Source organism: Dermacentor variabilis, unplaced genomic scaffold, assembly GCF_050947875.1.
Source record: "Dermacentor variabilis isolate Ectoservices unplaced genomic scaffold, ASM5094787v1 scaffold_13, whole genome shotgun sequence".
In the NCBI taxonomy this organism is placed as follows: domain Eukaryota; kingdom Metazoa; phylum Arthropoda; class Arachnida; order Ixodida; family Ixodidae; genus Dermacentor; species Dermacentor variabilis.
In genome coordinates, this window is record NW_027460291.1 from 18,815,155 (window position 1) to 18,827,953 (window position 12,799).

The 12,799-nt window shown below is 44.3% G+C and overlaps 1 protein-coding gene across 6 annotated transcripts in view; it reads right to left on the minus strand.

Annotated features, from left to right (window-relative positions):
• Ctl2 (Choline transporter-like 2) overlaps positions 1–12,799 on the minus strand; it is a 494,927-nt gene that overhangs the window by 308,826 nt on the left and 173,302 nt on the right. For all 6 annotated transcript variants that reach the window (XM_075677602.1, XM_075677595.1, XM_075677596.1 and 3 more), the window contains exon 3: positions 847–920. In XM_075677602.1, the coding sequence (XP_075533717.1) occupies positions 847–920 (74 nt within the window). The remainder of the gene's footprint in view (positions 1–846; positions 921–12,799) is intronic.

Below are 12,799 nucleotides of genomic sequence, written 5' to 3' on the forward strand. Positions count from 1 at the left end.
TCACTGCCCTTAAACGTTAAAGTTCCTTTTGCAATCTGCATGTTTTTTGGAAATGCACCAGTGGAGAGGATAAGATTAAAAATGTACGTTAATGGACATGCTATCTCATGCACTACATACTTTAGTGGTCCTAATTGCAGGTTGTCTATGTCACAAATGCTACTGTTTCTCCGTTGATCAGATTTTTGATGATCGCCGACTTTGCTACATGTATCTGTCAATTACTTTGCCTCAATATATCGCGCAATGAAAACATGTATAAAGCTGCACTCAAATTTCACATTAGGGAGTATGGTAATTGTCGGTGAATTAAAAAATTTTTGTAGAAATTTCCTCCAAGGTACAGTTTCCATGGCGAAATTAGCTTGTAACTCACTGTATTTCATTTAATGTACTGAAGCTTCATACTGATACAAGAGCTTGACACTGAGGCTAAGGATCCAGCTACATTCAAATTAAGTTAGTTCACACCAACAACACAAGATATTTGGAGGCATGGACAAAAAGCCTATAGAGCTCAACCGGGTGTCCATGCCCTCTACACAGCATAAGGTGTGGGATAGCTAAGCAGGTTGCATATTTCACCACATATTAAACAATGGCCATAAAAACAGATGACAACACGACAAAGTATACAGAACTGTATAAGTTTTAGGAGGTAAAGAAGCGTAACTTAGCCATGGAATACATAATACATAGATATGTAGGGCAATGAGGCAGTAACACATAATGAAGATGAAATAGAAAATTGACATAAATATGTGTGACATGAAAAAAACAAAGTCAATCCAGGATCTGAAAACTCTTTAAATTTAACCAGCATGCAGATTCTTGCAGGCCACTCACCAAAGAATGCCACAATGGCCCATCCAATAAGGAAGAAGACAAACAGGAAGAGGCAGATGATGTCAGTGCAGCTCCTGAAATGCCAGGTCAATATTCTGTGCTAACATTCTCTACAGAATTTTTTTACTTAGGTCATTCAATGTTCATGTACCAAACACTTTTTGACCACCACTGTCGAACTGTTAAAAACAATCCATGGCTGTTTACTTAAGACATGGCAGTAATCTCCTTTGGATATTTTTTGCCAATTTTGAGGTCGTGGATAACACACATTATTTAAGCATTACACTGAAATCAGGTAAACAAATATTTCTTATGGGAAGCTTTATCTAGGGAGTTGTCATCTAAATACATAGGAATGTAGAAAACGTTTTTGCTCGGCAACCACTGCACCGATTTTGACGAGCTTTGTTGGATTTAAAAGAAGTAAAAACCTAGTGACTGTAACAAGCAGTACAGTAATGTAGAAAGTTGGGCAAGTTCTTCATCATCCTAAGATGCGGGTGAAACTGAACAGGACACAGCTGAGAGAACAGAAGGAACAGGATATGAATGCATTCAAATGAGTCTTCATACAAAAATGAAACAAATTATATATATATATATATATATATATATATATATATATATATATATATATTATATGTATATATATATCATACGGATCCTGAAAAAAAAATATGTGCAATTCATGGCAGAAACATTGTTTTTCAATTTATAAGCTCATTTATTCAATTTTAATGTATACGTTTCTCTCTCTAGCCAATTGTATTTCTTTTTAGATGTCTTTTAAGATGTACTTAAGGATACAGATTCACTCCATCTGCTACTTATTTTCGTGGACTGGGACATGATCGAAGTTTATTGTTTAGAAAACGCATTCACTTTTGCCTCACAGGAAGGGCCTAGGCCACGCCTACATTGTGAGCCATGGGGCGCGGCCATGTTCTCGGTGAGGTCAAAATGACGACATGCTCCTGTCAATTTTTAAACCAAGCACGCTATCTGCTAGGAGTAGAACGTGTCACCAGGTGTTCCGGTCGAGTGCTCCCGTGCTCGCTACAAGACCGGCTTCGCATGGCACATCTGCTGGATTGGACTGGACTCAAATGATGGCTACGGCTACGGAATCGCGTGTTCAGATGCAATCCATAGTCTAATTCGAGAAAATGGTACTTGCAAAGGGAGCTTCAGTTCTTGCATTGGTGTTGCTCGAGGAGGAAGCAGAGCAGTTGGAGGTGCAAAATACGTTTGAAGGGATGGCAGAAAGCGAATTCTAGCATCACATTCGTTTCTCAAAACGGATGATGATGCTGATGTAATGCAGTCACACCCTTTGCATTGGGAAGGCATGTCAATTTCATGCCCTAGCTATGAAAATATAATAATACAAAATACAAAAAAGAACTAAATAAGAAAGCGAGCACATACAAGTTGCAAGTAAGGGGGCGGAGCGACGAAGGGCCACAGTGGTGTACGCAACTATTACCAATTGAGTGTTGCTCTTCTCCAACACTCAAGGCGCCACTTGGTCAGCGTTGAAGCACTGGTGTTGACCGTCTCATTCGTGTCCACAAAACCCAATGCAACTTCTAGGCTTTGTTCGCCATTACAGGGCCGCCTAGTTTGTTGCAGTTCCATACCACATGTTCAATAGTTTCGTCTGCAGTTTTGCGTGCGTGACACAACACACTAGTCACAGCACTGTCCTGCATTTTCATTCGCAGAAGCGTCCAAAGGGCTCCCGCCCTTGCCTCGAACAGCAGTGCACTCCCCAAGCTGTTATCATACAATGTTGCATTTGTGTTGACGGTATAGGGCAAGTGGTTGACTCGTCATCTTGTCGTCGTCGCCACCTGCGTTTTTTCTCTTCAGTCACCCGTCAGCACACCTTGTGTGCATAAGCCTGTCTGCCCTTCGCATTCAGTGGTCCCCCCCTCCCCAAAAAAGAAAACTTCTCCAATCGGTATACATGCCTTACCGATGCCATATGAAGGCACGTGACCATCAAATATTCAAACATGTCATGCCCGTCCATCTCGCTGCATGAAGAGCAAGCACCCACAAAACGTCAGCTTACTGGGCGCCTTCTCCCGCACTTCGAAGCTCAACCACCCTGGGTACCCTTTTGTTTGGCACTTTCCCATGGCAGCCAAGGGCAACACATCCTACCTACCCTTGCCACCGCTCAAGCCATTCACAGGTGGTGGCGGACAGACAAACAAAAGCATTAGAAAATGATAGGCTGTGTAGGTGCATGAGTTTCCATAACTCTCGCACCATGACGTACTGATTAACCCTTTACTGAACAATTTTTTGTTTCATCGTAATATTATTCATGGAGTTGCAAGGAAGCATAACAGTAGCCGAAATCCCATGGAAGCTAAGTTTAGCGCATTTCTGCAGTTTGAATTTGCAGAAAAAGGGTACATTGCATATTTGCAACAACATGCAAATGAAGTTAAAGGTGAAAGATAGACTTAGTGCAATTCATACTCAGATGTTTATATGCACATGATAATCATTGGTGCATTCATGTTTTAGTGTAGAACAAAAAGAAGCAATTGTTCTTGCTTGTGCAGCACAAGTGGTTCCCACCCTTCAAGCAGTACATCATGCAGATTCCTGTGCAGCCAGGAAACAATGCAGTGTTTTCGCGTTACATCAAAATTTAGAACATAGAAGCACAGACGTAAGGAGTACACCCGTGATAGCGTGACAAGGCAGCGTGTGGATGCATCACATCCTTTTGAAAAAAAGAAAAGGAGATTCATCCAAGAAACATCTTGCACACATACTGAATCGAAACAGACTTGCACTCGGGATCGTCGTCACTCCCGGAAAGGTCGCTGTCTTCACTATCAGAAGGAATTGATCGGACATAAGAGCGTTTAGGAATCATTTCATTTTTCAGAAGATAGAAAGCGATATACACTTCATTGCATTTGTGTAACATAGCAACGTTCTGTCGCCAGGAACAAACTATTCCGAGATAACAATGTTTTTTTTTAATCAACAGAGTCGGGAGAACGAGTAGCTTAGCATAAGAATTTTTTTCGCGCTTTGTCTTATGGATAAATACATTTACAAATGGCAAAACTTACCTGTATTACTGCTCGCAGGCATGCGCAGTCTCTGCCATGTTTGTTTGGTAGATATGAAGGATGAGCACAGATGGCAACACAAAGGGGCACGTTTTTCAGACGAATGTTGCGGAAATGCAACAACATGTACAGGCAGCTCCAAATGGACTTTGCTTCTGTTCTTACCATGGTTCATCAGAATGTTGCATTTCCGCAACATTCTGATGTTGTGCCACACAACGACGATGCAAGATACATCGTGCCCTCAATCCAGTGATGTGAAGTTTTCCGTCATGAATATGGTAGATATCTGATGCTGTGGACAGCTGGACACCAAGGTATTTGTTCCCAGACTGGCTGATCAGCTGCTCTCCATCCAAGGCCACCAAGAAGCCACCCGTGGAGTCATCTGCGAGTTGGACCACCGCAGCCTTCTTGGCACTGAAGCGAAGTGCCAGAATAGAGATCTCTGAATGGCAGATATCCAGTAAGGCTTGAAGGTCCCTTGTACACTCTGCCATCACCACTAGATCATCCATAAAACCCAAGGCCGGCAGTTTGCTGTTCTCATCTATTCCAGTGGTGGTGTACTTGAGGCGGAAGCCAAGGTAATAGTTCAAAAGCTCCCTCTCAACGCTGGAGACACAAGTGATGTACTGCAGTGGTGACAGTGGGCAACCCTGATGAAGACAGTTGACCACTGTGACAGGTTCCAATCCAACAGCACCAAAGTGCAGAGTGACGCTGTTCCCCGTATCATCATCAGCAGCAGCAGCAGCAGCATCAGCATCCTGATTACGCCCACTGCAGGGCGAAGGCCTCTCTCATACTTCTCCAACTACCCCAGTCATGCTAATTGTGGCCATGTTGTCCCTGCAAACTTCTTAATCTCATCCACCCACCTAACTTTCTGCCGCCTCCTGCTACGCTTCCCTTCTTTTGGAATCCAGTCCATAACCCTTAATGACCATTGGTTATCTTCCCTCTTCATTACATGCCCTGCCCATGCCCATTTCTTTTTCTTGATTTCAACTGACATCTTAGTTCCCCGTATACAAATGGACTATTGACAGCAACTCCTCCAGCAGACCCAATGCGGCAAGGCAATAAAAAAAAAGGTGCATGTGGTACATTGTTGTATGCCCTTTCGACATCAAGGAAACAGCATAGCAGAGACCGTCCCTCACAACTAGCAATTTCCACGCACTGAGTGAGGATAAAGATATCTTCCAGTCGGCAACCCAAACGAAAGTTGTTCTGTAATTCTGTTAGCACACATTTAGCCTCTGCCCCGGCACTGATGCACTCCTTTGGCACTCGGGCAAAGAAGTGGTAGAGAACGCTTGTGACTGATCGGTTGGTAGCCTTGGAGAGATTCTGTCTTGCCTCTGTTACGGTTGACGTTTAAGCACTATACTAAATCAGCGTAATCAAAACTGATAGTCAGCTCTCGCGTAACCCCGGGTGAGCTCTCGCTTGGATGAGAGCTGACCCGTGGTTGGCTTGGCAATCCCTCGGAGCAAAGGATGCTTCAGCGGCAGACATGTAGCTGTCACGGGTCACATTCAGCTGTCACTGTCTGCTTGCTCACCTCCCAGCATAGCTCCGTCAACCCACAACTGCTAGTGAGTAGAGGGATTGTAGGCAGTGAGTTGCCATAGCCCTTATTTTCAACGTTCTGCGCACCAAGGGCGCCATACATGAGGGTCACATGCTGAGCACGGTGCCCCTTGAGATCTGCGATTGGCTGGCCAGTTACTGCAATCTTCAGCCATATATGTGACCCCTCGAGATCTCTCCTGTCGAGTGACCTCACATGTCGCTAAAACATATAGGCTGCCGGCCTGCCCTCCTCTCGTAATGCCTGCATGATCTGCAGATGATGTCGGGCAATCTGGGATTGCACCAAAGCTTGCACATTTTGTTTGAGATGCAGGTATTACGCTCACGTCACCGTATAGGTGCCTGAATCCATAATTTTGATGCCTTTGCGGTGCTCCCAATTATCCTCACGTCTTGCCTGCCATGCCGCCTGGAACTCAACCTTCCACCATGGGTTTCTTATGGTGGGCAAGCTGGCAGAACAGGCCGGACTGTCCATGTGCCTGAACCAGCCTGCTCCACTGCTGTGTGAACGTCCAATGCCGGTGTGTTCAGGTGCAGCCAAGCCTTCCGAACAGTTTACCCTGTGGTGGGCAGACGTCCGACCCAGCTGTCACATGAGTGGCTCGTCGTGTGCTGGCCCTCCGCCCTGGCCTACATCCCCTGTGCCACCCGCTGCTCCAGATTCACAATTGCAGCTCCTCATGCCATGAGTGTGCGATGACATGCAATCAGACGTCTCCCTACAGTGATGTTGTGCATGACTACCTAAGCGACAGACAAGGAAGTGAAGCATGTGTGTTATCGTGTGCATTACCCTAGTCCTGTACCCACATCATTAAAGCCTCCCTGTGTTCATTGTGCCAACCCTGTGCATTTGAGGGCTGGGCCCACATCATCCTATCACACACCTCACAGTTGGTGCAGCAGGTTGCTGAAGGGCAGATGTCAGAAGGGTGTTCAGTAGAACTACACTTAGCAGAGGTAGCATGTCCTCTGCAACTTTGCAACCCATTCCCAAAACGCTGGCACTTGAAGCGTTGACATGGGTTTGGGAGGTATGGTCCGACACGAAGCGTACAGTAACCAGTTTCGATTGAATCAGGTAGGGTACTGGTTCCGAAAGTAATGACTATTTGCTTGGTAGGCATTTCTCTGTCATTTTGCCTTATTGTTATCCTTTGCACCTTGACTACGTTCTGGTCTTGCCATCCTTCAAGTAGTTTGTTTTCACTGAGTTTGAGAAGGTCATCTTCCGAGATGACAATGTGCACTGTGTTCATTGACCTGTGTGAGCCCACTGAAACGGGAATGCCCCCAAACGCTACAAGTTTCGAGAGTATGTCATACTGTGGTTTGTCGCGAACTTCGAGAAGAAGATTGCCGCTTCCCCTCTTCGTTACTTTAAAACCTGGGCCAATTGCTTCCGTGAGACATTTTGGCTACAAGAACTGGCGAGATCATTCATACTGTTTTTGTTTTGTGCTGACTGTGTACAATGTGGCACTTCGAAAAAGAATGTTTCGGTTGCATGAAAAAGCAGTTCCATCAGTGCGCCCCCTCTTCAGGGAGTGATCAGGTAGCGGGGAAAAGGCATTTGCCATATAAAATTAGAAAATTCGGTGGTAATGGTAGCCCTGCACCACCAAGCCCTATAAGGAGACACTACAAGGTTGGAAGAACACCTGCAGATGCCAGCCATGCATCACTGCTATAACCAAATTTAAGATACCCAAAGTTGGATAGTTACACCAGGTTAACCCTTGCAGCCCAGAAATTTGGAAGTGAGAAGAAGTGAAAAGAAGACAGGAAAGATGAAAAGGCGAGACAGAAAGAAGAAAGATTGACTAAGTGGACAGGAAAAGGCAACTGCACATTTCCTCCAAGTGGGTTAGTCTGGAGGTGCCATCTATGTGAAGCAGAGGCCAAACAGGTGCGTCACCTCCGTCAGAGAGCTTCAAAACACCCGGCATCGGCTCAACCCTCAGGATCCCCCGTTCCCCAGACACAGTTTACCGCGCATGGCTAAACGTGCAAGGGTCCAACCCTCATGTGTTCAGGTATGTAGTGTCGCAACACACCAAACGCCTGCTGGTGCAAACACCCTTGTGGAGTATTGGTTTTGCAGTCTTGCTTCGAATCAACATTTAGTGATTCGGGACTACGTGCCCATTCTATTCCCATTCCATTCTATGTGTTCTAAAATGTGGAATGACTCCAACTCCAGAATTGTCACTCCACAACTCTGCTATTACGACGGAAAAACATGAGAGTACACTGTTATGTACCATGTTTCTGACGGTGCAATTATAGAAGAACACGAGTCAATGAGTGATGAAAGTTCTTTGGTTTCTGGTAGCAGACTCCTGATATTAGTGAACAAAAAGGAAACACTGTTTTTAGGGTTCCTTTGTGTATGCAGCAATTGTGGACATGTTACCCGCGCTGACAGATTATGCGTTGTACATCATTCAGACCTACATTTGGAAATAAGTGTCGTGCTGTTGCCATTCATGTCCCACACGTCAACATCATCTTAACCCATTAGAGACCGGTTTCTTTTTTTCTTGCTATCTTGAAATAAATCTAATATATTAGCTTATCTTTAAACTAATAATTCACATGCAAGAATTTATTGCTCTTGCCTAATTAGTTTTTGAAATATAGCCCGTGACCATATGGTCACACTGGGCCCTTATGCTACAGCAAAATACGCGAAGTTAAAAAACATTTATTTCAAGCCATGAAACATCACAAAAAACATACATAGCGAATAGTCGAGCACTTATTTAGTGTGATATGGTTTAAATCATGGAATACACATGCCGACGTCATACTTCGTGCATTGTGTACGCGCCGCGCTGTTGCAATTATCTCACGCACACCTCCACTTCTTGCCATTAGGTATTGGTGCAACAAAGTGGGCCACTTGATCATACCGTGTACCATTTTGGACATCACCAGTCTTTGGGATTCTGCGTGGACCAGGTCCTCTAGACTTATTGTCCCTTTGCATCAGGTAGCTTTGTGCAATTTGCCTGCGGAATTCCACCTGTGTGACGTTGAACCCTGCGCTACGAATTAGCGCCCGAGCGTTACTGATAGATTACAAAGTCAAGAGAAAATCGGCCATCAACACTTTTTGCCACAGATTCAATCCTATAGGCGCCTACATTTGCATCCATCTGGTCCGTACCTCCTATAAAACTTGTACTGAGCAGCAGTGTTTGGACGGGCCGCCTTGATTCGCTTCTTCTCAACACGAGAGTACGTGTCTGCAGATGACATTGGCTCTATGCGGTGAATGGTGCTGACCATCTTTACTACAGAATTGTATATGCAGCGGACAGCAATTATCCCATTCGTCGCTCAGCACGGTATTTTCGTACCCGCGAGGTTGGCGCTTGATGAATTCTGGTCAAGCGGTAGAGCACTCTTTGGGAACGCAGTTCTGCTTCACTGTGCCCGTGCCTTCGTAGCCCTGTGCCTTGAGATGCCTGAGTAGCTGCATGCTTGTGAATAAATTATCAAAATAGAAAAAGAAAGGAAGGTCGTGCGTCTCTGCTGCGAGTTCTTCCACCATTTGAAAAAGTGGCGCCGCTGCTTTTGCGAAGTACTTTTCATATTCTTCAGATGTTCCGGGATCCCCTGCTTGTCTTGATACACTTTGAAGTTCACAATCTATCTGTTCTTGGCATTTAGGCACCATACTTTATACTCGAAGTGGATAGGCTTTCCGCGTTTCAGCGCCGGCTCATAGCTGCCACCTGCTTAGATAGCCAATGAGCCAACCTGAGTCTTCATCGGCCGAGTCTTCATCCGAATAGGTGCTAGCCTCTGGCAGCTCGATATAAATCACTAACACGTGGTCATCTTCGTCTACGACTAGCTTCGCTATTTCTTCCAACATCAACCTATTCAGACAATAAAATAAGGAATAACCCCTGCGAGAATGCGCCAGCAGACGTGCAAGAGATGAGAATGCAGTTAAAAAAATAAAACGTTAGGTTGCCTAAAGGCCCAGCGTGACCATATGGCAACGCGCAAGATAACACGTTCGTTCATGGATAAGTAAAACAATAATCTTTCACAAATGTTCATCGAAGGTCACATATTCAAAGAGCAATACGGAGGTAAGGATATCTGACTATTGCTTAAACAAGTAGTGAAAAAAAAACACATTTACTCCTTGGAGTGATGCATGGCAACGCTACTCACAGAGCAACACTTATTCCCGCTTTTGCGAGGGGCTCCCACAATATGACTGACAGCTGCTGCCACTTGGTATCCATAAACGGCACGTAAAAGGCGATTTTGGTGCCATTTTGTTAATCTTAAATTATTGAAATCCACTGTGCAGACTAACGTGACCATATGGTCACGCTGGTCTTTAATGGGTTAAGCAAAAAGCTTGTTAAAAACAAGCTGCACACGATCGCTATCCTTTATTATCTGCGAGTACTGATGCAGTTGACACCCTTTGTCCCCAACTTTCCGAGAAATTATGTGCGATGCTGAAATGCATATTCTTTAGCTTGTATACCCGCAGCTTAGCTCAGACTCAACTTCTTTGACGTTAAAGAATTTCCCTCTTACCTGCCACTTCGTATCACGAGAAAAGCAGTTTAAATGAAGCACCCGAGAAATTGACGTGACTGTGACACCAAGACGGTGCTCACAAAATTATCTTGGGAGGCGCTAAGAAGCTTCCAATGATTCAGAGTGATTTGTGTCTGTTATGCCATAAAACAATAAATTAAGACCTGCATGACCTATTTTACAAGTCGCCAATTTTATCCTGTATATGTGTGATGTTAACACCTTGTGCTTGCATGCACGCATAAAACAAGAGAGCAAATCGAGCTTGCCTCCTCACTTGCAACAACACAAAGCACAAACTAGGATTGTATGAAGCCACACGTGTGCCATAAATGTTGCACACAGTTCTACAGAAAATGAGCTTGCTTAATTTCGATGGCATCAATGGCAATTTCGATGGCAGTACAATCATGTCGTCATAACAAAATTCTGCACCTGATATGTAAACGCATCCATAGCTCCACATGTATGAATCATGCAAGTTTACAATTCTAACTTGTCTAGCACCTCCAAAAATTGCTAAAGTACACGAACTAAAAAGGGGCAGTGCAGCACATGCAGGCAGCAACGCAAAAGGGTCCCTGACGACGCCGGTGGCGAACAGAGCGGCAGCGCTGCAAACGCTCACTCTTGCATGCGGTTGCATGTTGTGTGGCTTGAAAGCGCTTATTATGCGATGTTTTGCCGGCTTTCTGAATGTCTGCTGCTTTTCAATTCATGAAAATTTCAGCTCACATGAGAAGCAATAAGTCTAGCCGATTCTGTGCAACATTATTCGTTGGTGCAGTTTTTTCCAGGGCATCACCTAATGAGTTGTTGAAAGGTGTGCCAAGAACGAGGGTACAATGTTGCGTAAACTGCCTAATTTAAACTTACTTTCATTGTTACGGGGACTAGGATATGCCGAAATATCCATAGACTTGGCGCTCTATGGCCAAAGATGCCCTTGTGCCATTAAAACTTATCAATTATAGGATTTGCCGGAGCAAAGCAAGTAGCCAGACTATTGTAATGTAGTTCATTTGTTCTTTTGTCTATTATCACAGCAAATAATGCTGTCCCTGCACTAGTGTAGAAAACTATTGCAGACATCATATTCTGTGCCCTACTGGCTCTTGCAGTGTCCCCATACTCTGTGATGCCTGTATAGTAAGCGTCTAGTTACAGATTGCACAGACCATGAGCTTGTACCCCCCTTTTGTGAAATGCTGCACCTCGTTAAATTGCTTGCCAAAACATGGTCACCATAAATACAACTACAGCTGCTTTGCCATTTCAGTGAAGCTGCCATTGGCTTCCAGCGTCATTCCTGTGCGTCCTCTCCAGATCATTTGTGTTTACTTCGCCGAAACGACACTATTCCTACAGCTCAATTTCAGTGACCTTTCCAAAATACATGGCTTCCGCGGGTGTATGTGACTTCTTCAATCTGTGCATGCATGTTTTCTGCTGCTTTTCATATTCGTGAGCATTTCAATTCACGTTAGCACCATGAATTCCGATGGATATTCTGTTCGACGTTATTCATTAACGCAGTTTGTTTTCTTCCAAGGCATGACCTATAATGTGCTGCTGAAAGGGATGCCAAGGATGGTGCCAAGGAGGTGCAAGGAGAGCATGAACGTACAATTTAACTGCTTAATTAAAGTTACTTTTGATGCTGTGGGGACTAGCTATGTTTAATCCCCTTATCACACGACCACTCGATTGCAATTATGTACAATCTGAATCTGCTCACTCGCAATCATATAGACTGTTGTCTGTGCCCTCAAGCTCCGCAAGCTAAACAAACTCAATCCTGATTGCTGAACAAGTAGGAGTGCTCATGTTCAATTGTGTTGAAAAAGTTAATCCAGATGGGCCTCAATTGATATTGAAAGTGCCCGTGTTCTCAAGAGCACATGGCTAGACTCTAGCAGTGAGAACAAACGTGCTTATAGTTATTTCAGAAACCGATTTTGCATCTGTGGCAAAAACAATGGGCATTTTATTTTGTAATCGTAAGCAGGAAATATAGACTAAATGAACAAAGTGCTTGAGGCAAAAACCTAAACAAAATCAAGTGTGCGCATACATACGTCGCAGTGGATGTGAGCGTTTTGCCTGCTTGTTTTCAAGAGTGGCCGATCGCAGTGCCGCCGCTACTGGTGATGCTGCCGGAGTCACGTGGAGAGTGCCACCAGCTGCACTGGCCCTTCTAGTACACTGACCAAAGCAGTTAAAACCGCAGAAGAGTATGCATTTGGGCTGGTTGGTTCATGATTACGAGCAGTAAAACAGCGCTAAACAACAGGACGAGGAGAGGGACAGACAACAGCGCTGTTGCCTGTGTCCCTCTCCTTGTCCTGTTGTTTGATGCTGTTTTACTGCTCGCAGTTGAAACCATTATGTTGATGAAGTGCATGACATTTAGTTTCTGATAGGATACTTTAAAGGAATACTAAAGACAAACACTAAATTACTTTACTGATTACATACTTTTGAAAACTCAATTTTTGTTGATTCCGTGGTACGAGACTGATTACTTGGGGAAGAAATGAAGGCAAAACTTCAATGCCAAAACCATATTGCTTGTGCATAAGTGTGATGTCGCAGACTTCAAAGTATATTTTCGAATATGGTGCCGCTGAGGTGTGTAAACGTTTTGAAAACTCTCAAAGTTCACCTTT